This window comes from Rattus norvegicus, chromosome 10 (assembly GCF_036323735.1).
Source record: "Rattus norvegicus strain BN/NHsdMcwi chromosome 10, GRCr8, whole genome shotgun sequence".
Lineage (NCBI taxonomy): Eukaryota > Metazoa > Chordata > Mammalia > Rodentia > Muridae > Rattus > Rattus norvegicus.
This window is the reverse complement of record NC_086028.1, coordinates 79,716,058-79,742,801: the sequence shown is the minus strand read 5'-3', so window position 1 is coordinate 79,742,801 and position 26,744 is coordinate 79,716,058. Positions and strand designations below refer to the sequence as shown.

General features: G+C 46.1%; 2 protein-coding genes across 8 annotated transcripts in view; one reads left to right on the top strand and one right to left on the bottom strand.

Moving 5' to 3' along the window:
• Luc7l3 (LUC7-like 3 pre-mRNA splicing factor) overlaps window positions 1-5,345 on the top strand; it is a 36,022-nt gene extending 30,677 nt beyond the window's left edge. For 3 of the 7 annotated variants that reach the window (NM_001108291.1, XM_063269415.1, XM_063269414.1), the window contains 3 exons: window positions 332-492; window positions 3,215-3,355; window positions 3,461-5,345. In NM_001108291.1, the coding sequence (NP_001101761.1) occupies window positions 332-492; window positions 3,215-3,355; window positions 3,461-3,657 (499 nt within the window). In that variant the 3' untranslated portion in view covers window positions 3,658-5,345. Of the gene's footprint in view, window positions 1-331; window positions 493-2,064; window positions 2,187-3,214 lie in introns of those variants that run through there. The other 4 variants (XM_006247155.5, XM_039086386.2, XR_005489891.2 and 1 more) reach the window with 4 other exon arrangements.
• A 5,098-nt stretch (window positions 5,346-10,443) lies between these two features.
• Ankrd40cl (ANKRD40 C-terminal like) lies at window positions 10,444-25,004 on the bottom strand. The gene is made up of 3 exons (XM_039087714.2): window positions 13,019-25,004; window positions 11,756-11,931; window positions 10,444-10,727 (listed from the first exon to the last, which is right to left on the bottom strand). Exons 1-3 carry the CDS (start codon window positions 13,074-13,076, stop codon window positions 10,584-10,586), a joined length of 378 nt encoding a protein of 125 aa, XP_038943642.1. The 5' UTR covers window positions 13,077-25,004; the 3' UTR covers window positions 10,444-10,583.
• Between the last annotated feature and the right edge of the window lie 1,740 nt (window positions 25,005-26,744).

Below are 26,744 nucleotides of genomic sequence, written 5' to 3'. Positions count from 1 at the left end.
GAGCTTGCTGTGTAGATCAGGCTGGTCTCAAGTTCACTGGGATCTGCCTGCCTCTGCTTCCAGATTGCTGGGATTAACAGCAAGATTTTCAATGATTTTTATCCTTGAGATGTCTAATGTAAAGTGCTTTGCTATTTTTCTTTTTTCAAGACAGGGTTTCTTTGTATAGCCCTGAATGTCCTTAGAACTCACTCTGTAGACTAGGCTGACTGTTGTTTCTTAAGGGAAACTTTTACTTTAAAATTATTATCAAATAGTAATATATGTGATTCTCTGAGCCCTTTTAGTAATATCAGCTGAAACTGTTTTCCTTTTTCTTTAAATTATTAAGAAGTAGAGATCGACGAAGAAGCAGAAGCCATGACAGATCAGAAAGAAAACATAGATCTCGCAGTCGGGATCGAAGACGGTCAAAAAGCCGAGATCGAAAGTCCTATAAACACAGGAGCAAAAGTCGGGACAGAGAACAAGATAGAAAGTCCAAGGAGAAAGGTTGGTTCAGTATGAGAGGTGCTGTCAGTAGCCTGGAACCCACTTACTGTGCTGCAGAGCAGTCAGCTCAACTTCAAGCTCTTACTTCTCTCTTCCTGCTCTGGTGTGTGACAGTGGAGGTTGGCCTTGTTATTCAGTTAGCAACCTGTAGGCTTTTGTTGTCTGGATTCTTGTGAGTTTGTGTTGCCTTTGAGGATGATGATGCTTGAGAATGTTTTAACTTTGGCTACATTTATTTTAAACTGCAGTATTCCATAATGTTTCCCAGAGTGCACTGCACATCCATTTGTTGTTCCTACTGTGCAGCTGTCATTGGCTCAGCAAGTAGCTTCTGTGTTCACAGAAGGTGGACACCTCACTGTGTCTCTTACACCTCATTGTGTCTTAGCAAGTGTGTTGCATCCACGTGCTGTTCCCTTCTGCTTTCTTCTGGTGTCTGTAGCTGCTGTGTTACTATGTTACTGGTATTAATGAACTGTAAAGTTTGCCCTTGGCCTATTATAAAAAATTCTCTTTTAGCCTTTATTGGAGGATAATGTTTTCCGTAATCATCAAGGTCTCCTTTTAAAACTTAATTTTATTTTGGAGTTATTTTAGCATCTTTGGTTTTTATATTATTTGGGCTGTTTTGCTTTGTACAGTTTTAAGGAAGAGAGAAAGGGTCTCCTCTCTTTGTTCCTGCTTCCATCCTGTCCTTTCCCAGTGTCTGCCCTTTGCTACTGTGTTACAGCTAACCATGTGTGGCACTCCTAGTCTCACACTTCCTTCTGAGAGCTATCCCACTAGATTTGGCATTTGTTTGTTGGCCTCTGCTTATTTAAAGTCAGACGTTGTTTCTGTGATTTAGACTGCAGTTGTTAAAGGGCTAACGCTTTTATTTGAGTGGTCTCCTCCTGTACTGTGTTTTATTTAGAAAGGCTTTGGTATATTTTAAGTGAGATCAGTTTTGAAGAGTCACCTGATGACTCTTGTATCAGATCGAATCAATCGCCCGTGTTTTGAGGATCTTGATCACATATTTCTGTGTTATTAATTGTTCTTTTCTGGTCTTGCCATTTAAATAGACACATTTGTATAATTTTGTGTTGAAGCAAAAATGTGTCCTGAATTCCTGACTTGTGACACTTGTGACAGGATGAATGTAGTAAAGCTGAGGTTTCCTGCTGAGACGTGGGACAGAAGACTGGATCCTGAAAAAACTTACAGGCCTATTTTGTTTGGGCATGCCATTATAGCATTAACTTCAGTGTTAGGATGGCTTCTAGAAACATTGAGTCTATTGGCTTATGGAGGTTCTCGACACTTGTGAGTGTACAGACAATGGCATTCTGGCCCGTGGGCGTCAGGCATCTGTACTGGCAGACATTTAACAATGGCAGATGAGTAAGACTGCTCATGCTCCGGGTACTGTGATCATAATAGAAGCACCTAACAGAAGTCCATGAAGGGGTAGTTATTTTTTACAGATAGCTATCTATACTCTGTTCAGAGAGTTTCTATTTAATCCATAACCATAAAATCCAACACACATGGATATCCCTAGGACTATTAAGATCTACCATATTTACATAGGCCAGAAGATAAGATTTTTGGACTACTAGTCCTCTACGGAGCAACAAGACGACCCTTCCTCATTGAAGCTACCTGTGCGCTGGAGAAGCCCATAAGGCTCAAAGGGAGGACTTTCCCACAAGGTCAGTTAGAGCACAGTTTCCACAGGCGGACAGACAGACAGATGTGAAGCAAGTCTTATGGTTAACCTGCTTGTTTTACAAATGTTGGACCTGATATGCACTCACTTATGCAAGATGCAAGTCCACAGCCCTGTGTTTACACTCCCATCCTTCCGGGTGTTTGGGTCTGTGATGGCTGTCCATAGAGAGTGCCTGCCTCTCTTCAGACATATTCTGTCATGATCTCCTTTGCCAGACTAGTTACTCTTAGTTGTTTTGTTTGTTTGTTTGTTTGTTTGTTTGTTTTTCCCTTTTCTTTTTTTCGGAGCTGGGGACTGAACCCAGGGCCTTGCGCTTGCTAGGCAAGCGCTCTACCACTGAGCTAAATCCCCAACCCCGTTACTCTTAGTTTTAAGAAGGAAAGATCGCTTTTATGGAAAGGTGCACGTAATATTTCCTGCAGAATCCTATTTAGAGGGATATGGACAACTCCTCCCTCTAGTGGGCTTCCTCCCCGACCCCCCCCCCTTACCTTTTAGGGAAAAAAAACTCTTAGATTTCATTACAGAAAATAGACATTTGAGTTCTAGGATTATTTGAAGATCCCATTTTCTTAATAGGTGTGTCCCCTCTTGGATATTTAAATATACATAAATATTCTTTTAATAAACATGTCATTTAAATGTTAAATTTCTTTCTGATGCCACTTTGCTTGCCATTGCAACTTAATTACCCCAGGTTAACAGCTTTGTTGTATTGTCTTTTGTACCTTTCCTGCTGCCTTTGGTTGGTCTTTATCTAGAATGAATCTACTCAAGTTGTAAATTGTGGGGCGACTTTAGCAAGTTTGAGGGAATTTTCTGTTTCCTTTCAGTTCTTTTGCCCTTTCCCTCTATAATCTACAACCAACATCACCGAACTCTGCAGCAGACTGTTTCTTACAGGCCGTGGGAGATGGTTCTTTGCTCTCAGTGTTCCCCTTTTTAAGTAGTAATGGATATGTTGTGTTTCACTCTAAATTCCATGGTCAATGTCTTCTTTTATGGCAGAAAAGAAGGGAGCCGATGATAAAAAGAGTAGTGTGAAGTCCAGTAGTCGAGAAAAACAAAGTGAAGACACAAACCCTGAGTCGAAGGAAAGTGACACTAAGAGTGAGGTCAATGGGACCAGTGAAGACATAAAATCTGAAGGTGACACTCAGTCCAATTAAAACTGATCTGATAAGACCTCAGATCACACAGAGGTAAGTGCACTGTTTCTCACTTTGATTAGGGCTTTTTGTTACTGTTTGACAGTGCAGCGTAAGTATGCACAGACGAAGACGGAGCTAAGCCGTGTAAGAAGACATACAAAAGCCTCTTCTGAAGGAAAAGACAGTGTAGTCCTGCAAAACATTTGGAGGTACATTGTTTTGTCTCAGCTATTTTGTAGCAGACTTCGTGCCCCCATTAGTGTGCCTCTTTGGAAATTACTGTCCACGTATGTAATGTAGTCGCCATTGAAAGTTAACTATCCTTTTTTTAGGGATTTTGCTGTTATTTCTTTTTTTTTTTTTTTAAATGAAAAGGTTGAACTGTTTTTTTCTTTTTGGTATTAAGTCCATCTTGTGTTGGTACATTGGCAGAAACATATGCTTTAAAACTTTTAACTATTTCTGAGGCACATGTTGGACTACTTTGTTTTAATTAAACTGCTAGTATTTATTTGTCCAGGATGTTTCTAGTTTTTTGCTTTATTGCCTTGCATTCTAATGCAGTTTGTTCTGTAACTCGAGAGCCAGTAGCATTGGATTGATGGAAGTGTAGGGTTTATGAATTATTGCAGCTGACTACCATACCTCACACAGCGTTGGTGTTGTGAGCGGCCCATGAAAAGCCAAATTAGAAATCAAGGATTCAGTCAAACTAAGCAGGTATTCATGCCAGGTACTCCTTTCTCTACCCACATCCGTGTTTGAATGCTATTGCCTGTGACCTTTACGCTTAACTGTTGTGTATCCTTTTTGTTCTTTACAAGAAGCACAGAGGGGTTTTTTGTGTATTGCGTGAAATCTTACAAATCATATGTTAACAGAATGGAATTTTTTTTCAACTGTGTGTAGGGATGCAGTGGTGCCCAGAATTAGATATCTTTAAAGAATTTTAAATACAATAAACACTTCATATTACCCGCCTTGTTACATTCAGTGCAGTTCTCAAGTCTTTAAGAGGTATGTGTTTAACGTTTCCTACTGTGTAGGAGAATTTGCGGTCAGCCATAGTATAGAGGAGTAGCCACTGGCTGAGACATTCACAGCATCAGCGTCTAGCAGACACACACTGGATCAGTGACACAAAGACCTGATCTCACTGTCATCGGATGAGGTTGGCTTCTTAAAGAACTGTTTAAAGCTAGGTTTTGTAGGCGTTCTTAAATCCTCTAACTGTTCAATCTTTGGGCTAGTGGCGTGGGATGAAATATTCCTAATGAAAGGAAGTACCAATTAGTTGATTTATTGGTGGCATTCCTGTCTTAGGAAAGCAGTGTAGTTATGTCTGTGTGAACCGTTCACACATAAGCAGCACACACAGGCACATGGCTCTAAGAACCACACCAATGCCTTGATGTAAAAGCAGTACACTTTATATACACATGTACATGGTTAGCAGTTAGCGACTGGGCCAACACGTAGTCATAAAATTCTACCTTTTATATGCTGTCTAATTATCAATTTTCCCCAAATTTTGCATTGTAGGACTACTGTTGAAGAGTTTTTGAAGAATACTGAAAACGGAATAAAGTGAAGATCAACATTAAAATGAGGTGAAAGAAAGCTATAGTGGAGTAGAAAAAGTATAAAGCGCAGTTAGTTATTTGGTTTTTTTATTATTATTATTATTAAAAATTAATTCAGGACTGTTGTGACCTACCAGATTTCAGAACATGTGTTAATAGCACATATGCCACTTTGAGAACTTAGGTCCTGTATCATATTTTTTCTTTAAGACTTTTTAAGAAATATTACCTAAACATGTGGCTTGCTCAGTGTTTACTTGCAAGTTTTCAGTCTTGGACTCTGAAGACAGGATTAAACGTTAGTATTCATGTGAAGCAGACTGGGATTCCATTTTTACACCTCTGCTATCCTTAGCCTTTGGATTTAGAAGTGACAATAAAGTATCTCTGACTTTCTGTTACAAAGTTGATTGTCTGTGTCATTGAAAGGCTTTAGTGTTGCTGTTCCTAATGACGTGGCGACTCCAGACGAATCCCTTGTTTTTAAATGGGAGGCACACTGTTCACACAGGTGTAGTGAGCGCTTTCCCAACTTGTCCTATTGAAGGGAAATATTTTATACAACTTCCTGTTTGATGTTTTAATGGTGCTTCAATTTTGGGTGGTTGTGACTACATTTGGATTGGCTTTCAATAGCAAAGGTATACAGTGAACTAGAATATATTTTTACACCCATGAGGTTTCTTTAGTAGTAAAAGGTTCTAAATAACCTCTCAGTGTCTTTCTCTGACAACCTAGGAAAAGGATTTAGACAGACATTCAGAAACTTTCATCAGTTTTCTTCTTTTCTTTAAATCCTATACCAATAATTTCTTTTAACGCAGCCTTGTTTGGTTATAAATGTATATGTTTCTGTATGTAGTGTGTAGTGTATATAACAAGGATATTTGAAAAATAAAGCCGGTGTTTGGCCTGGAAGTAGCAGCATGTTTGTAACTAGCCCATGGGCTGCACAGTCTTCTCCCTGACCACAGATGGTCACATATCATAGCGGTTCCTCGTGACTTTGAGTACTGCCATCAGTTTATAGGTGAAGGAACTGAGCAAGTGGCTTATCTAGGAAATGGCCTCTCTCATGTCGACCAGTGTTAGGGCATGGAGACTGGGTCTCTGCTCTTTTCTAACTGTAGTGCCACTGCTCCTTCCTGTATGTGTTAGGGGTCATCCTGCGATGATTTATTACATAAAATACTCTCTACTAAACTTGGACGAATCATGAAGCCATCGCTTTTGGAAGTCTATATGAAAATCTGTTACTGGGACAGAGCCCTCTGGCTCCCCCCTGCTTACCTAGAGATGCAGCGGCAGGTGGGGAGACTGCTCTGAGGATGTGACAGATGAGACAGGTGAAGACGCAGTTACTTGTCGCAACTATCAAGTCATCCAGCTCTAAGCGCTCTTTTGTTGCTTGATGACATTGTTGTATTAAGAATGAAATGTAAGAAGTCTGCTCAAGTAGTAAGATGGCAGATTGGTCTTCCTTCTGCCTCATCTAGACTCAGCAGTGAGCATAAATGAAGTGCAGCACCTGGGAAACGCCTGGGGAAAGGCGTCCTCTGGACGTGTAGGTGCAGAGAGAATCCGGGAGTTTGCTCCCTAGGTGTCTAGTATAGAGGGTAGGAAACTTACTGTAAGAAATGCATTTCCATTTTGTAGACCAAATAGCAGACTCTGTCATTGTGATATTGTGTGTGTGTGTGTGTGTGTGTGTGTGTGAGAGAGAGAGAGAGAGAGAGAGAGAGAGGGAGAGGGAGAAGGAGAAGGGAGGGGGTGTGTTGTCTGTTTGTTACGTCTCTTTGGGGGGGGAGAGAGAGAGGGGGGGGGAGAAGGGAGGGGGTGTGTTGTCTGTTTGTTACGTCTCTTTGGAGAGCCAGTCTTAATTTTGAAACCAGGGCAAGCAGTTAGTTGATCTTTTTAAAAATGCCTTTTTGGGACTTTTTACCACATGAAAGTACAACAGTATAATCAATCTCTGTTACCCTATCTCCAGTAATACTCGTAGCTGTAGTTAGTCCCGTGTGTGTGCATGTTTTCAGTGTGAATGGGGAGGGGACTTGCACAAATGTATAGGTGTGTATTTGTGTGTGTGCATGTCTACTCTTAAATGTATTCTCAAGCAAGTCTCAGTTATGCTGTGTAACCTATGTCTCTGAAAGAGGAAGTTCCCTTTGTAAAATTTATCCTTTATTCCGTACTTCTCAGACTGATAGCTCTTTGTAACTCTCAAGAGGGTAGAGAACTGGAGCCTGCTCTTAGGCCTCTCCTGTAGAGTGTAGACAGCAGACAATCTCTGCAGCAGATTTCCAGCTACACTTCAGTTGGATTTGAAACCACTTGTGTACCTCTGTAATCATGAGCTGTTAAACTCTTCATGGTGTTCTGCTTAGATAAATTCTTCTAGAACAGTTCTCACCTTGAATACAAGCAATATCACCGAAGACCAGAGGCCATTCAAAGGTCTAAGAACACATACCCTTTTAGCTGAGCCACCTAGTTAAAGATTTTAGGGCTGTACAATCGGAATGTTTTTTACTTCCCACCTAGGTGATAGATAGATGGATTGTTGAGTGGCTTCAGTGTGCTTTAGATACCTTGTACGTGCATGAAACATTCTGTGGGGTGACACTTCATCCAGGGTTGGCTTTCAAGCTTCCTTCTGACTGGTTTCTATTTGCTTGTGAAAGAACCCTCCTGGATGGCTGTGCATTTTACCTTATTTGATAACTGCAACTGTAATGCTCGTTCTTGGTTTAAAAGCAACAGCGAAGTGTTCAGTGATCTGTCTTCCTTACCTGATTGTCCGCTCACTCCTTTCCAGATCCTGGTGTTGCCTATTCTTTCTTCCAAGTACTAGGGAAGGGGGCAGGAAGTGGGAGGTGGTAATATAAAATATATAGAGATATCTTTTTACATATGATGATGTGCCCATCATATATGTTCTGAATTTGCCATTTTCAGTTACCATATTTGGAAACATTTGAGATACAGGACACAGTACTTTGAAGTCAAATGTGTTGCTTTTAAAAAGTACATTTCAAGTAAGCCGAAACAGGGTACCTGGCATTTTCATTGTGTCAGAATGATGGATTTTCTATTAAGTGCATTTCCCGAGTTTCACAGTTGATCTATCTATTTCCCTCGGCCATCTCAAGTAGATCAGTTATCTGTCAACAGGTTTGGTTAGGGACAACTTTGGAAACAGTTCAGCACAGTTAAGTATCAGCCATAGGTACATACTGGAGAAACTCCTAAATGTTGCCAGGAGAAGGATGAACATATTTCTTAATGTCATCTTGGGTAATGAAGAAAAGAAAACCTAAGCCAACAAAAGTCTGGGAGGATCCATCCCATCAGCATTTGTGTTGATAACTAGCACGACCCATGCCCATCATGGAATTCCACGGGCGTGAAGATGAACTTCAGCTCCACATGTGACCATGGATGACGGACGCATGATGTAATGATGTTCCCAAAAGTCAAGCCACAGGAGGATTTATCCATTGTGATTCGCTTTGGTAAAGGTCTAAACAGGCTGTTAAAAATACACGGTAAACAAAAGTGAAGCAAAGAGTTGATGTGCAGATCATGCTTAGCGGCTACTTTGAGAATGACCTTGGAGGACAAAGGGGTTTTCAGAGGAATGGCCACCGCTCTTTCTCAAACTGGATGGGCGCTTTTTGAAATGTATGTTTCTGTGCTTTTGTGTATATGCTATTTCTTAATAAAAATTTTTTAAGTGGGAAAAGGTCTTGGTGTAGGTAGTGACTGATAAACATACTAGCTACCCTTACTACGTGACAGATTTTAAAAGTACACTTTCTCCTTTTATTCTCGGTGGTCTCACCATATAGCCCGGTCTGGAACTTGGGGATCTTCCATCAGTTGCTTGGGTTATGAGTAAGCTACCATCCTTGGCCAGATTTAGACTCTGACCACTACAGACAAGGCACACGTAGCTTTTCATTTAGATGGCAGGTAGGGAATGGGCGCTGGTGAGCAGCTGTCCAAGGAAGGCTAACAATAACATGTGCTCTTTATGTAAAGGTGGTTAGGACTTGAAAAGCACCCGCAGATGTGTAGGGTTCACACAGGCAAGCATTAGTTCCTATAGTCCTTTCCCCCCACGCCCTGCCCTGGTGAGCTAGGGACAGAGTTCAGCATGTGTGTAGGCACAGACCTTGATACCAGGGTTTGTCAATAAAGAGAAGAGGTGCAGCTCCCTTCCCCATTGCCTGCTGCCCTCCTCAGTGCAGCACTGCAGCTATGAGCTGCACCAGGAGCTGGCATTATAGTCTCTTGTCATCGATAAGCAAGTTGTGAGCTGTAGGAGCTGAGAGTGCTGATTTGATCCTAACCCAATTAGGTTCTGGGGCATCTTAGTCTAACGTTCACTCTGCTGCCTGGTTCCTTCCATTAAAATAATCCAGGAGTTATTCCCTGTGCAGAGGCCGTATGTACACTAAAGCTAATGTGCTTCCTCTAGAACCCCAGGTTTTGTCTTAGGACCTACAGAAAAGGGTCTGTGCATCCCTACTGCACAGAAAGTCTAAGCCCTCTGGGCTAATAGAGCCCCATACCCCAGCCCCACCTCCCCACCCCTGTTCTGTTTTGGAGTGGAGTATGCTTATTAGAGCAGGTAAGAATTTTCTCACTAACTTTGACTGGATTGCTGTTTGTACTGTAACTAGCCACTGGACAGCACCTACTAGGTTCTGCCATTAGGGTAGAGAATAACATTACCCTCCTCACTAGTTTCTATTTCAATTCAATTTGACTAATTGAAAGCAATCTTCAACATTTTGCAAATAATTATTTCTACCTATTAACCTAAGCAATCTTGAGCTCCTGCGTAAATTTTCCTATTGGAAATGAAGCACAGTGAAGGGAGTTGTCACCTGAAGATCATCCTGCCTGGTCGCAGTCAGCTGTTGTTGGGCCACTGGAGACAGCATGTTTTACAAGCCCTCCCAACAGTCGTTGGGTAATGCCTACTGTGTGTCCTTACCTGCCCTCTAATCTCAGTGGCTAGGAATGCAAATAGATGTGTTGGTCTGTGAGGAGTCCTGGTGTTTTGACAAAACTCATGTCATAAGGATCAGAGGTGACTCTAGTCAAGGAGCAATGGCTTTGTAAAGAGTGGGTGAGGGGTTGGGGATTTAGCTCAGTGGTAGAGCACTTGCCTAGGAAGCGCAAGGCCCTGGGTTCGGTCCCCAGCTCCGAAAAAAAAAACCAAAAAAAAAAAAAAAAAAAAAGAGTGGGTGAGTTACATCTGAGTGCTTATGAAGTGAGTTATTTAATACAAAAGTGGGCTTGAGAAGACCAGTTTGATGACTGCCAGCCTTTAAGTCCTGCTAGTGACGCTGCCACTGACTGCAGCTATGAGCTGTTTTCACAAGATTGTCTCATTCTGAAAAAGTTAATTTACTCAGACCATAAGTCATTTCAGTGTGTAGGTAAGTGGGGCTGGGCATAGGCGTAGCTCAGGTGTTCAAAATAAACTTGGCCTCTCGTGGGGGCTGTAGCTGTGCTTGCTTGTCAAACAGTTCCTACTCAGAAGTTGTAGACAACATTTTCCAAGGTTCGTTGTCAGCCAGATTGTCACCTGGGCCTGGCCTCGTTGACAGAATGGTTCCAGACCTGGGGCTAGTACGTCATTTTTGCCGCATTGCTATTGTAGCACGGTGTCTCTGTCCGAGGTGACGTGTGTTGAGTCCATTCAGGGTTTCCACTCTTCACCAAGAGGAGCTCTATCTCCTGAAAGTCCTGCAGTCTTTGAATGTCTTTGTCCTACGTGATGGGAAAGATTGAGACTACTATTACTCAAGGCCACTTCGAGTTCTTTCTCTCACAGAAGAAGAAATAAGGGTCAGAGCTTTGACTGTGGAACAGCAACCCCATACCCCGCTTGATGCCCTGTCTTTCTGCTGGAAGTGGGTCCTGAGTTAGTTCTCTTTCCCCACTGTAGGTCCGAGTATCATTTGTTAAGGAATGCCTGAGGTAGGCTGTGAAGGAAGATGTGGAATGAGGGTATATATTACTATCCTTCCTACCTCTGTGGTGAACTGTTAGCGGTTGAATTATTTTACTTTTTTTGAGACAGGATCTGTCTACCTGGAATTCAGACATATTTCTGCCTCTATCTCCCTCCCAAGTGCTGGCCTCATCAAAGCCTGTACCACCATGCCCAGCCTAGTTTATGTCAACACTGGGAAGTATGATTACCTTGTGCCTTATTAGTGGTAGTTTACAAAAACTCCATCGTTAGGGACTGAGACATCAATAAAAATGGTCAGAGGCATTTTGGGGGTTTGTCCTAGAATTAAAGACCACAGAGATCCACCGGCCTCTGCCTCCCGAGTGCTGGGATGATTAAAGGTGGTGTTTCCATCACTGGCCAGCTTGAAGAAAAAACATCTTAAGGCTTGAAACCTCATATTTAAATCTTTACATTTTCATCCTGAGGAGAAAAGTAAAGAAGAAAAACAGCCCGATTTCTGTGGCTTGCTAAGCAGTAGGTGCAGACCACATCCCAGTCTGAGGACAATGTTGTCTTTATTAGCTAGAGATTGGTCTAGCTAAAAGTAAAAGTCTTAAGTTGGAGTGTCACTTGCCACTCCGGTCTTTAAGAAATGTCTGAAGCAGGTTTGTAAAATGAGCAGAAATGTCTGGTTGAAAGTGACCCAGCCTCTTCATGGCTCTCCTGTAGGTTCCAGCATCTTAAACTTTGCTTGGAACATAAAAACTGAATTGGAACATAAAGATTGGCTTTGTGTGGCTGAGCCACCGGAGTCATGCCTGCGGTGGAGGTGACCTACCTTCCGGAGCACTGTGTTTGGCAGCTTTCTCATCTTCTCCACTTGCTCTGGGGGAACCCCCAGTTCGGAGCAGCTCACCTGGAGGAGGCTCTGGTAACTTAACTCTTGTCTGTGCAGTTCGATTTCAATGAAGTCATTTTCTCTGGAGTCCTGAATTCTTACTTTAAGCACCAGCTCTGATCACCCATAAATCCAGTATGTTTTTAAGAGAGAAAACACCCATTTTAAAGATGGTTGACATCAGCTATTACAGAAAGATGGTCCTAAGACCTGAACAGTAAGTAGACTGGAGCCCCACCGTGAGCTGACCCTCCCGAGTACTGCACTGAGGTTTGTGCCTGTCTGGTCTGCTAACAGGAAGTGTGCAGTTGGATGCCAGCCAGTCTTTCTTAGGCCTGTTTCTATTCAATTACTTGGAAAAGGCATCTTTGACTGCTGTGTGTGTATAGGTACCTGTGGTAAAAATGTGTTGGATCCTCTGGACCTGGAGTTAGAGTCCATTGTGACCTGCCAGGTGAGAACCAAACTTGACTCCTGGAAGACCTGTAAGCAGTCAGCTTCCTGAGCCACCTCTCCATCTCCAATCCCCCCGCCCCATCTGTCTTTGAAAGCCGGTCTCACTATATAGCCCAAACAGACCTTAAACTCTGGACTCTACCTCAGCCTTCAAATGACAGGCATGCACACCACACCTAACTTCTTCCTTTCTCAGGACTTGGGCCTAAATACATGTAGGGCAAGTATACCATGAGCTATATTTTTAGCTCTTAGTTAGAGATTTAAAATAAGCAATGGAGGGCCAGAGAGGTGCCTCAGTGGTTAAGCTCACTAGCTGCTTCTCCCCAGGACGTGGGTTCCATTCCCAGCACCCACATGCTATCTGATAACTGTTAACTCCAGTTCCAGGGATCTGATGCCGTCTTCTGACTTCTGAGAGTACCAGGCACACATAGTGCACATACATGCAGAAAATCACCCATACATATGAAAGGAAAATACCCATGGATATTTTCAGGGATTGGCAGTGTAGTAGTTGCGATACTTGATTGGCCATTTGAAAAGTTATGAACTATTTATTATTGGGCCAGGTGCCAATCACTTGGTGTGATAATTACAGCAGCCCTTAAGAGCTGATGATTCCATCCATTGTGGGACTATGGCATTGAATGTGAGTCTTGACAATTTACTATCTGAAGGACTGACTGTATGGACTAAAATGCTGGGTAAGCCGCGTGGTGAGCAGTTTTATAGCATGGTCCTTACCTAGACCAGTAGTGTCAGGTTTGCTGTCATGAGGCTCAGCTGGCAAGTGTGGGTTCATGCCTTGTTGACTTTGTCCTGGGAGAGAATTAGGAATGAGATGGTCTCAGAAGCGGTAGTTCCAGTACTTGGCGGGGCCTGCTCAGATGAGGAAGTGGTCCTGTCTGTCTATTCCTCCCTCCACCCAAGCCTATTCTCCCTTCACGGTAGGCCAGGAAAAGGACTAGTTTTAACCTTAAAGAGATAATAAAGGTTTGTTTCTGGGTGGGGCATACCATGGTGCACGTGTGAAACCTTTAATGTGTGCTCTGATGACTGGATTCGGGTTTTAGGCTTATGTGGCAGCTGCCCATCCCACAGGCCCTAGTTCTAGTCTTGAGTGATTTATTCTTAATTACCAAATCATCAAAGGAAGCCAAGTCTATAAAGTGGTGTCTAATCTGGGAGAGGAATATTTACAATCTGTGCCTTAGGTTTCTGTTGGTATTTTGGTATGCACTGTTTGGTTTTCCAGGTCTCTAGTGAAGCTGCATAGTAGAAAGGCCCGGTCATACAGAGAAACTTTCTGACCCATGGGCAGAGAAGGAAGTATTAAAAATCTTCCTTAAAAACCTTGTAGGGTGGACTGGAGAGATAGCAGTTAAGAGCACTGTCTGCTCTTCCAGAGGTCCTGAGTTCAAGTCCCAGTACCCATATGGTGGATCACAACCATCCGTAATGGGATCTGATGTCCTCTTCTGGTGTGTCTGAAGACAGCTATAGACAGTGTGCTAACATACTTGTAATAAATAAATTTAATTTAAGGAAAAAGAAGCCTTGTAGGGCTGAGGATATTGTTCAGTGATTACAGCACTTGCCTGTCATGCCTGAGGCCCTGTGTTTGATTCCCAACACCACAAGAGTAACAGAGAATGAGTCTTTAGAGTGAGTTTTTGCAGGGCAGAAGAGGCAGGTGGCAATAAGGAAAGACTCACTGGTCCGCGGTGAGCTGAAGGCAGATCACAGCTCTTGCCAGGATAGAAGTTGAATGATTTCAAGCCAGCAAAGCTTTGGCTCTCTTCCAAATGCAGGCCCTGCTTGTACAGCAGTGCCATGTTACCCCTAGTGGGGAGATAGACTTGCCCAGCACAGCCCCTTCTCACCTGGCAGAATTGTCCCATTCCTCAGTCTGCCATGAAGTGACTGAACCCTGTGCCCAGAGGCTGAGGTGTGTCCCAAGCAGTGTCTCACACGAGTTTGTGAGTGGAGCGATAGGTTTCTGAATTTCTGCTCCTTTATCCCGGAACTTTCCCAAATCTAACTGGGTGGCAACAGATTGGGGTCTGAATGCTTCCTTTAACACTGAGGTCTTTACCCTGGGCAAGGTGTGTAATTGCTCCAAACCTGTTTTCTAGCCAGGAAAATGAGGCTAATCCGCCCTAGTTCACAGGGTGACAAGAAAAAGGAGTGCTCAGGAGGCCCCTTAGCACCAGTTAGTGCCAGGCACGGCCAGCTGCTGCTTGCATTTGTATAGCTGGTCCTGGGACAGAACCCTTGGCTAAGTTGCTCTGTTCATGACTGGCCCACTGCCACCACCTTCCCCACTACCGTCTCTGCCACAGCTCCCCTCGAGGACTGTGTTGGGGACAGGATCCAGACTCACCTGCCAGCTTCTCCCTGATTCCCTGTTTAGGCTCCTCCATGACAGGTCTGTGTTTCCTAGTGCCTCGACACAAGTACATGCAGTAAGATAGTATGTTCTGTTACTGGCCCTGTAAAATGGGCAAGGTTATATTTATTGCTAAGTCAACAGGCTTAGGTGTGCCATGTGATTTGTATAGTGCGCTGCAAGTGATTCTCACTCCCTCCTAGGCTCTGACCCCTGGATATGACTCAGGGTGTGAGTGGAGCTCTTCGCTCTGCTCTGAGTACTAGCGACCAGACAGGCACCTGGGGACCCTCCACCAGTGTCAGGCTTTCTTTGGAAAAGATTTATTGATCTACATCGGGATTAGAAATGTCTAGCCCTTAATTCCTAGGATTAAACATTCCGTCTCCCAAACCCTTGGTTGCTGTGCATGACTGGAAAGAAGGTGGCAGCCCCTGGGCAGGCTGTCTTGTCAATGTGACCCCTTGATTGCAAGCACTAAGTGCTAGGGGTAGACCGGCGCAGGAGACTTGGGGAAGGGTGAGCGATCTGGACAAAGTCCCCAGCGAGGCCACTGTCCCAGACTCTTAAAAGCAGGCAGTGAAGCAGGAGAGGCATGAACTGGGACCCTTCTTGTTTAGCATTCCTGTGGCAGGAAACAGCAAGTGGGTGATAGATCCAGTGAGCGGGTTTTAGATCACATGCGCACCTAACTGCAAGAAACTGGCTGCCTGGGCAGCCTACGGGGAGTCTGCGTTAGATCGTCTGTGCACTGGGTAGGCGCTGGGGTGGTCGAAGCCCCCTAAATGACTAACAAAAGGCTACTGTGGGGAGCCCTGCTCCAAGTGAGGAAACAGGTTCAAGGAAATGAAACGCTGTCAATCACATGGCCAATTAGGCACATAGACGCTATGCTGATGGTGACTTCCTGCCATGCATGGAGGAAGGAAGGGGTGACAGGAGGAGGCAGGTCTGCCTGCTCTGGCCTGAGCATGGGTATGGAAATGTACTTTGGCCAGCCAGGCTGCCAGGGTGTGGTGAGTCATAAACCAGCACCCTGAATCACCCCACCTGTTGAACCTGGCTCAGTGGGACTGGGCTGCAGCTGAGGGGAGCCTCCACTCATCCCACACTGTCTGGCAGCCCATGTGTGCACTCAGTCACCCAGCAGCACCCACTGCTTTTCTTCTATGTCCCCTCCTGCCAGGTGATTGGAGATTCACCGCTTTCTCCATTCCATCTGCCCACTGGTGTCTTGTCTAACTCATGCTAAGACATCATAGGTTTAATTACAGAGGATTATACTGTAATTCCCACGGCCAGGAGAGCTAGACCCCCCTCACAGCTTCTATTTTCTGACATTTCCCCCCCTAACCATTCTTGCTTTTTTTTAAATTTTGTTTTTTTAAAGTGGTCTGCGGGCCGGTCAGATGGATCAGCAGCTAAAAGTGCCACCAAACTTTACGACCCGGGTTCCCAAGCCCAGCTAAGGGTGAAAGGAGAGAGCCAACTCCACTAAGTGACCCCGCATCTTCATATGTGGCCGTTACCACTGCGTAAGCTCCCAGCCTAGGAGACAAATTTTTATGGGTCTTCAAAGGCTGCCCTTTTTCCACAGTAGTTTTCCAAGGATATTTGTACCACATCGCTTTGAAAAGCAAAAACTGCCCTGCTGACCCTCCCCCAGCCAAAGACAGGGTGTACAGTACAGGGTGTATAATAGAATAAAGGCAGTTTTTCCAGGGGAGGCTAAGACCATATTCCTTGTGTACCCATGCAGAGGGAGGGTGTGTGTGTGTGTGTGTGTGAGAGAGAGAGAGACAGAGACAGAGACAGAGGGTGAGCGCATGTACTCAGAAATGAGGCAGCAAGCTTCGCTGCTGTGCAAACCTGCATGCAACCGGAGCTCCATCCTTGGAACCCACTTAAGTTTGGAAGGAAAGAACTGACGGCTCTAAGTTGCCCTCTGACCTCCACACTGTGGAACACATATGTCCACACACATCATGCTCATATGAACAATAAGGAACATTTTTCAAGACTTTTCTCATGCCCAGGATTCTGCCTCTGTAAGCTCCTGTTAATTATTTACTTTAGAGACAAAGTCTCCAGTATCCCAGGCTGCCCTCCCACTCCCTAAGCAGTTGAGGATGACCTTGAACTTATGACCCCCTTACCTCTACCAAGTGCTGGGATTACTGGAGTACAGCACACCTGCGTTACATGGTGCTGGGGATTGAACCCAGCCAGGGACTTGTGCTCGCTAGGCAAGCACTCTACCAACTGTGCTATGCCCACAGCCCTGTTGTTTAACTGTTGGTACATAGTATTTGGGGGAATGTCTTTTGAATGACTGAGGTCAGTATGGAAGCAAGTGGTTTGGTAACCAGCTTATAGAGCATTCTGCATACCCATGTGTATGGAAAAGATACCTGGAGAGTCTTGTGGTCCTAAAAGATCCAGTGGTGTGAAACCACTGAGCCCCAAAGGCCTCTTCAGTGAGTCTGGGGCCAAACACACTTTCCTATCTGATAAACTGTACGGGGAGGGATGGGTTGAGAAACCTGGCTACTTGCTCCAGAAAATATTAGCGTCTTGGATTTGGATGGGACCTCTCCCCACAAAGGCCCATTGTTCCAGCCGGCAGTGCCACTGAGGTTATTGGGTCATAAGAGTGCTAACTAGGAGGTGAGCCTAGCTGGAGGAAGTGGCTCACTGAGGTGGGGGAGGGGTCAGTCCTTTCATCAGTGCTTCTGGGTTGCCATGAGAACAGCCTTGCTTTTCCAGTGTCCCACCGAGTAGTGCTCTACATCAACAAGGTGTCCCACAGCAGTGGTGCCTTATGAAACCGGAAGCCAAATGAAATCGTTTTTTTTCAGTTGTTCATCTTGGGTATCTTGTCGCCATGACAACAAGAAAAGATAAAGGAAAAACAAAAACCCCGCTGTTAGGATGTGAGACTGAAGCAACTCAACAGTATTTGAGTGTTTGGGGCCTTCGCAAAAACCAATAGACTCACTAAAGAAAAACCTCTACAGGCGGCCACATTCCCTCTGAGGAAATTGTAGGTCCTTTTATGGGCTGCACCAGGGTATTTCAGGGCATGGCTCTGGTGTTTCCTACCTGATTCCTTATTGAAGCCCACATTTCCAGACCCCTGTCTACCTAAACACCTCTGTGAGTCTCTACAGGGAAATTCTTAGGCACAGGATCGCTGGACTGAAGGCCAGGCACACTGGTCCCCCATGCTGACAGAACATCATGAGGTTGCTTCTGTAATTTGTTTTCTTTTCCCCTCCTCGTCTTGTTCTTTTTGAGGGTGTTTTTACTTATCTTCCTTTCCATGCATTTAAAGAGTCCGATCCCACTCCCCGACCCCAGGACTGAAGAGTGGTTCAGTGGTTAAGAACACTCACTGCTGGGGTTGGGGATTTAGCTCAGTGGTAGAGCGCTTGCCTAGCAAGCGCAAGGCCCTGGGTTCGGTCCCCAGCTCCGGAAAAAAAAGAACCAAAAAAAAAAAAAACCCACTCGCTGCACAGTTTACACTCCAGCATCCACATAACAGTACAGGCATTCTGCTCTTGTAACCCCAGCTCTGAGGGCAGAGACAGGTGAATTGCTGAGGCTTACCTGCATCCCACCTAGCTAGGAGGAAAATGACCCCCAGCTTCAGGGAGAGATCCTGCCGCAAAGGAGTAAGCAGAGCCCATAAAGGAGGGCAGGGAGACACTCATACCCTCTTTTATCTCCATAAACAGAGGCCAAAGGCATCGGATCCCTTGGAACTAGAGTTAAAGTGGTCATGAGCCACTCTGTGTGGGTTAGGGGCTCAAACTTGGGTCCTCAGCAATAACACCACATGCCTCAAGCACTGAGCCATCTGTCCGGCTTCACAAATCTTCTTTTAGAAATAAAACAGGTCTTAGCCAGATAATGGCATATCCCTTTAACCCCAGTAGAGGCAGAAGTAGGTAGGTCTTTGGGAGTTTGGGCCAGGCTGGTCTACATCGTCCATTCCAGGACAGCCAGAGCTGTCTCACCACTACCAACAACCTGGCAAAAGCAACTTAAGGACGGAAAGGGCTTATTTCAGCTCCTGAGATGAAGGTGATGGCCATCATGGTAGAGAAGACCGCAGGAACAGAAAGCAGCCAGTCACACCGAGTCCATGGTCAGAGAGAGATGAACGCTCGTGTTCAGTGTTCTGTCTCCTGTTTATTCACGCTGGGATCTCCACACACACTTACAGTGAGTCTCTACACCTTAATTTAGTCTGGTCTAGAAACTTCCTCACAGGCATGCTCAGAAATTTGTCCCCTTGATGATTCTAGATCCTGGTAAACTGACAGTATTAACCAAATGCACTTAAACATGTGTAAGTTTGTGAGAAAAGAATGCGTTTTACTATAAGATAAAAATCCTAGGAGCAGCAAATTACAATACTCAATTTTTAAACAAAAATATTTTCCTTTCTAAAATTTAATTATCTAGTAAATAAAACATAGATGCCGCCCTTTCCCTACCCCACCCCAATCCCAGTACCCAGGGTTAATTGGAGGCAGGAGGATTAGAAGTGTAAGGTCATCCTTGGTTACATCGTTTGGGCTACATGAGAGTCGGTCTTTAAAAAGGGGGCTGGAAAAATGGCTCAGCAGTTAAAGGACACTTCTCTTACAGAAGACCTGCGTTCTGTTCTCAGCACCTACATGGTGGCCCACAAATACCTATAACTCCACTTCAAGGGATCTGATGCCCCTTTCTGGCAGCCAAGGGCTCCTGCGTACTTTCACTTGTTACATGAGGACAAGTGCACGCGCGCGCACACACACACACACACACACACACACACACACACACACACACACACACACGAAAGAAAAAGAAAAGTGTGTTTGAAGGCTTTCCTCTGTAAACTTGTCCGCCATGGTCCTCAGAGGGAAACTGAGGACATGGTCCCGCTGGAGGAATGCCTCTAGCTGGCATGGGTGACACTGTGGGTATCTTTACAGGCATTCTGCTTGCCATAGTTTGAAGCTCTGCAGGCTCCGGAGAGACCTGAGTCCTCCACTGGCCTCCAGCTTGAATGGCTGAACTGTGTGTGTGCTGTCTTTTAATTCTAGCCTCCAAGTGAGTGTGAAGGAGTATCTCGTTTAGTTTCGACTGTGGAGGTCAGAGGACAACTTTCCAGAGTTCTTTCTCATTTTCTACCCTAACTCGGGTTCAGATTTAGGACACCAGGCTTATTTAGCAATTATCTCTAACTGACGAGTCCCCCATCTGTCACTTTTGTATCTTATTTCCACGTGGGTAGTCAACTCTTAGTGAAGATCTGTTTTCTTTCTTTCTTCCCAGAATGCCCCTCCTCAGACCCGGATCCCCTAGAATAGCCACTGAGCCGTGTTGAGTTTCAACCCCACACAACACGCATGCTCCCCTCTCCTCACCTTCTCTGAATTGATCCCTCCTACTCACGCTTGCGCACCAAGTGCCACACTGCCATTCCTTTCACATCCACGAGGGGTCGCACCACGCCTTCCAGAGTTCTCCCCAAGAACCTGCGCCTCAGTTAATCCCTTCCCTCAGGAACCTCCCATCTCTCCCAACACCACCTTCGGGTTTAAAGTTCCAGAGCTGTATTCCTGGTTGTCCCAGAAACCTATCTTTGCAGCCGCTTTGCGTGATTTGAGCTGAGCTGTGGGAAGCATGCAGTCTGACTCCTTCATTCAATACCCTATACTGTGCTTTCCTCACCAGCAAAATAAGAAAAATTCCCACTTCGCTGAGTAATATCCGAGTGAGCGTGGAGCAGCATTTTATTTTGAGCACGATGTCCAGCATATCCCAGGTGACCAGCATACCCCAGGTGCCTACTGAAATCCAGTCACTTTACCAAGACGTCAGACTCTCTTTCAATAGCTCGCCCTGTAAAACTCACCATACTCTCCTTGGCTTTCGTCTTCATAGGCACCAGGGGCAGCAAGGTTTCCCGGGCGAGCTCTCTATCGTGAATGCAGACTTCAGGCCCTCAAGTCAGACAGACACGCGAGCGTTTTGCTTTCTGCCCATGGAAATTTTAATCTCCATCTCTGTTTCCCTTGTTGCATGGCAAGAAAGCATTTTTCTGAAAAAGTCTGGGTTGCCTGGGTAAATTCTAAGTGTCCCTCCTTCTTCTTGGGGTCTGAGCTATCGAGATAGTTCCTGATTTGGATGCTTACTTTTCTTAGTGAACATCTACAAACAGCCTCTGGCCTCACTCGGCATCATTTGTAGAGGTCTTTCTGTTTCAGACACACTGTTGCCAATATCCAGCATTACTGTACACATCCAAGGAGGCCACGGTCCATCCGGGCCTCAGACTGATTGACCCTTAGCATCTTATGATCCCAGAACCTTCTCTCAGCTTCTTGGGGGACTGGGATATCTCAGGCCTTCTTTTCAGACAAACCATATAATGTTTAGGTGGTGATACGTATAGGGCGTTCTGGGATGTCGATAGCTCTGTCCCCTAAATTATGTAGACTCAGGTGCTGAGGCTGGGGTGGGGCAAGAAATGCCTCCCATAGTTGGGGTTTTGCTGAGGCAGGACTCTGAACGCCAATGCTCAGCAGTCAAGACCGCTCCTACAGCACACCCTTACTGCCATCACCGTTGGTATGATAGACTAAGGTGTTTTGATACATCACAGGCTAGTATGATACACCAAGAAGGAAGCCTTGTTAACAATTCCAGCATTAGCCTGTCACGCCTTTTACTCTGTTTTCTAGGTACTCTGGGTACAGGCTGACTCATCTTCTTCAGCACCCCAGGGCTGTTTGTGTTCCTAGTAACATGTAGGGTGGAGACAGGAGTGATGGTTGAGGTTTCTAAGGGGTGGGGTGGGGTGGGGTGGAGGGTAGACAAACAAGAGCTACTGATTGTACACAGCAGAAAACCAGGCGGGTTAATTCTGCCCAGTCAGAATCACAAGGTAAATTAGAAGACACCTCTCTCTCTCTCTCTCTCTCTCTCTCTCTCTCTCTCTCTCTCAGATTTATTTATTTTATATATGCGAGTACACTGTCTTCAGACACACCAGAAGAGGCCATCAGATCCCCATTACAGACGGTTGTGAGCCACCATGTGGGTGCTGTGAATTGAACTCAGGATCTCGGGAAGAGCAGCCAGAGCTCTTAACCGCTGAGCCATCTCTCCAGTCCAAGGACCCATCTCTTAAATTGTCCAGGAACCCATAAGACTGAGGTAGAGCCACAGGGACAGACTCTAGAGGACAGTCCCACTGCCCCCAGGGTCAGGTTGCCCCTAGATGCTGGGGACACACAATGAATGGCGTCTCTGATGGCCCTGGTTTCTCAGTGGGCCCAGGTTGAATGCCCATGCACTTTGTAGGGATGTCGTAAGGGATCTTCGGCCTGTAGGGGTTTCCCATTCTGGATTAGCCCCACCTCCACCATGGTGTGTAGCTGCTAAGCAACCAAAACCAACAAACACCAACCTCTAATTTCCCTGAATTTGCAGTTGCCAAGAGGCAGTCTCCAACCTGCCTCCCATAGGCAGCTGGCTACCCAGAGTACGGCTTGCAGCTGTGGGTCAGAGACCTCGCCAAGCTCAATGAGGCTGTCCAGACAAGTTGAATGCTTCTGGAGAATTCCTATACCAGCCTTCTCACCATGGCTAGAGTCATTGAACTCTGTCTTGGGCATGGTTTAAATCTTTATGTAGATGATTATATCTGTTTATATCTGTTTTGTTTGAATTACATTTATTTGTGTGTGTGTGTGTGTGTGTGTGTGTGTGTGTGTGTGTGTGTGTTTTGCCAATGCTCACACACATGTAGAGGCCAGAGGAGTACACCAATGGCTTGTTCGATTGCTCTCTGCCCTATTTCTTTGAGGCATGGTCTTTGGGGATCCATCTGTCCCCACCAGTCACCATTAGAGCACAGCCATACCTAGCCGAGGGGGCTGGGGACTCAGGTCCTTGTGTTTTCTCAAGTACTCTTACCCACTGAGCCATCTCTCTGGCTCCTGAGAATTACTTCTAAAGTTTGACAGGAATGACAAGGATTGGACAGGGAAAGGACAAAGGTAAGTTGTAGCTGGAGGTAAGAGGCATTGAATGTTTGAGGAGAGAAAAGGGGCATGCGAGAGACGGAGGCTGGGGGTAGGGGTTGGATCCTCTGAGTGACTCAGAACTCCTGGGCTACTGTCATTGACTCAACCCGCCTTAGGAGCTACAACCTCACACTATAGTTAGTGTACTCTTCCTGTCCCCCTACACTGGTCTCCCCATTTCCTCAGGCCATGTGTTAGTGTCACCTTGGTGCTCGAGGCAATATGAAGTCTCAGGATACACTCCTCAGTCTTTCCTGCACAGCCCAGCTCCCAGGCCTTCTAGATCTGGACTCCTGCAGATACAGCTTGGCTACCTCTCCCCGGGCACAGCCATGCTGGCCCTTGGCTCCTCCTCCTGCTGGTAAGACCTTTGTACTGGCTGCTCCCTCCTGGGAACTTTTTCTGCATCACAGCTACAGGCATGCCCAGGCATGTTCTCACGGTGAGGCAGAGGGCCAGAGCTGATAAGGCCTCAGCTCATCTCCCTGAACTCTGTGAACATTTCCCTGGCCAAAGGAAACCCATGGCTGAGGCTGGAGTCCAAATTGGGGAACAGCAGAAATTGGTGTCAGGGGGATTGAGACGGGGATTGGGGAACTTGAGGCTTACCATGAAGACCTATAGGCCTGCGCTCCAAGGCCCAGTAGATCTGCCTCAGCAAGTGTCTCTGTCTGTTGGATGCCCTTTTCCTTTTTGTCCTGATGGCCCTGTGTGCCATACTCACCATGTGCCTGGACCAGTTCTGGTCTCTGGAGGATGCAGCCTGCAGTAGGATTTGTGCAGCACTTACAGACTTTAGAGATAATGGCACCTCATAAACTGGGAAGACCAACACCGGGAAGGGCTACAAAAAACGTTCCGAAGAAGATGCTGCTCCTTCTTCAATGAGATAGACAGGAAAGGACTTGCTGGCATTTTAGAACCGAGATCTCATGTAGGAGAGGGAGCCAAGCACACAGATGGGAAAGAAAGTTCCAGGTCAGGGCAGTGCAGAGTATCAAAGTCCTGGAACAGCAACCTGTGTTTGGGAAACAGATGGCCAGACCAGAGTGAATGAGAGATCAACAGGGGTAGCCGCGTACACGTGGGCGAGCATGTGCGAGTGCGTATTGTAGTATCCGGTGAGGACTCTGGACTCTATTCCAAGTGTAAGAACAGTTGTCAGAAGCAGTCAGTAGGGCATGAAGAAGTAACCTAAGTTTGTTGGGAGGCTCCCGTCTGCAAAGGAAGAAGGGATCAGGGAGGGGAGAAGTAAGGCAGGGGCCCAGTTAGGAAATGTGGCCATCACCAAGGTAAAGCTGGTACTCGTGATGCCACGAGAGGTGGTCGTATTCAGGAAACACTTTGACTCTGTGACCCTGGTGTTTGCCCATGCTGTGGAAGACAGGAGACAGGAATGGCATGTGACTGATACTTTGAACCTGAACATGTGGGCAGACAGAATTGCTACCTACAAGACTTGGTAGGCACTGTTTTCGATCCATGAGCTCTGCTGAGAGGAAAGGACTTCTAGGCCCTAGACACAGAGACTGTTTTGTAAGCAAGCACGGCGCTTTGGGGAGCCCTGCCTGCCGTAGAGTTTGGGGAAGAAGAGGAAGCAGACTAGCACTGTCTGCCTCACAGGTTCTTCTATAACACTATGCTGGCTCATTCATTCATTCATTCATTCAGACTTACTGAGCCCCAGAGGTTATAAGCCAGACACTTGCCTGGATTCCCTGGAAGAAGAGAACCCCAAAGAGACAGTGTTGCCTTGCTTTCTTGAGACAGTGCCTGCTAACTTTCTGGAAACACGGTAGCCCCACTTTCCTACTTTCTAAGTTGTTTCTTGTCTTTGTGATCAGGAGACAGATAACCAGGAAGCTAATACATGTAAAAGGAACTACTTTAAGACAAGTGTGGTACTCTATACCTATCATCCCACTAGAGGAAATAGAGGCAGAGAGATCAAGAGTTCAAGACCAGTCTAGACTATGCGGTAAACATAGAAAGAAAAACATCTTATAGGAAGGTGGGTGAGTGCCAATGGGGGAACAAAGAGAGTCCCAAACACGGAATCCCAGACTCCTCTAAACCCAATTTGTCTTCACAAAGTGGCTGCCTCGTCCTCAGGAAGGTAAGAAGGCAGAGTGGACCCCCCTTGGGGGTCTTTGGGAAAGGTTTTGTCTTACAAGAACAATCTCCTGAGACAAGGCTGCCCCCTCAGGAAAACAGCCCGGTTACCAGACTCTGGGGATTAGGAATCTCAGAGAAACGGAACGGGGGGGGGGGGGGGGGGGACAGTAGGCCCCTCAGAGTAAAGCTGCTCGGACCCCCTGCAGGACTCGGAGTGTGTGTAAAGGGGGTTGCTGGCTCTGCACCATTTGAGGGCTTCTGCTATGCGAAGAATTTTCTTTGTGCTTTCTGGTTCTTTATCCTGCAAGGAATGAGGAGTAGAATCACGGGTCTCCGAAGACTCATAAACCAAAGTCCCCACCTCAGTCCTGCCACGGTCCAGATGGGTGACCTCAAGCAATGTGTCTATGTCCGTTCAGGACAGCAGTACTCATATAGCACAGTGATTTCATTCGACCGGATTTTGAAGATGCAGCTTCAAGCAACTGTGGGATGGCTCCAGGAGGGATGAGGGTCATTGGTACAAGAGGGGAAGCTGACACAAGAATCTGAGCTGGGCTGAGTCATGGCGCAGGGTGGAGGGAGAATGATTTGTAAAATGGAAGTGAGTCAAGGAGCCTGTGTGGAGAACTGGTGACGGCCAGGACCATTTCTGGGCTTTATGGGTCGGGCGCTTGACAGAATGAACTGTCCGTTCCCTGAATCACGAGCCAGAGAAGGAAAATCAGGTTGGGTGGATGGGATCCAGTTACACCTCATCCTGCAGTGTGAGGGGTCCCACCCACCACTAGAAATATAGATGGAAGGTTTGGGGAACACATCAGATCTAAAGATGCTGAACCACTGGTCACTAGAGCCTGGGTGGGGTTTGCAGCTGAGTCTATGGGACGGAAGGCCTGCTACTCGGAAGAAAGGAAAGGGGCAGCAAGTGTCCTGGGGACACACGGAAGAACAGGGACAGACGGCTGGGTTCCAGTCGATGGAAGGGAAGGTCTGGCTCTGGAAACTCTAGCCCCAGCCCCCCAACCCCCTCTCCAGGGCTCAGCAGATTTCTTCTGTAGTGGACCAGAGGTCATGTCCAGAGACCGTGAGCCAGGCAACAGTCACAACCCTAGTGGAATCCAAGGCGACAAGCTCAACCCACTGCAGGATCCTGCAAATGAATAAAGACCAGACATGGTGGGGAGCACCTACACTGATTGGACTCACAGATGGAGACTCTCAGCCTTGATGACCCATGCCCTTAGAGACATCTCTGTAAGTTCGAGGCCAGCCTGGTCTACACAGAGAAACCCCGTCTCAAAAAACAAATAAACAAACTCAACCAAAACAGGAACAAACAGGAAGGAGATGGAAGGAGGACTAAAGTTTAAAGTCATGCTTGGCTGCGTTTGGCTGTGTAGCATGACTTTGGTCCTCTCTCTCTCTCTCTCTCTCTCTCTCTCTCTCTCTCTCTCTCTCTCCCCCTCCTCCCTCTCTCTCCACTCTGTACAGTCTTACTTTATAGCTCATGCTGGGCTAGTACTCACTCTGTGGCCCAGGTGACCTTGAACTTGTGACCATCCTCCTCTTTTACCCTCCTGAGAGATGGGAGCCATGAACCATCATGCCTGACTTTCTTTTTTTTTCTTTACAGTTGTGAGCCACCATGTGGGTGCTGGGAATTGAATTCAGGACCTCTGGAAGAGTAGTCAGTGCTCTTAACCACTGAGCCATCTCTCCAGCCCCTCTTCCTTTTCTTGCAGCAGGGTCTCCATGCCCACATTGGCTTGGCCTCACTCTGTGGCCCTGGCTGTTGTCGCCGTGTCCAGCCACCATATACAGCTTTGCATTCTCGTTTTCTTCAGTCCCTGGAATTTTGTGTCTGGTTCTCATT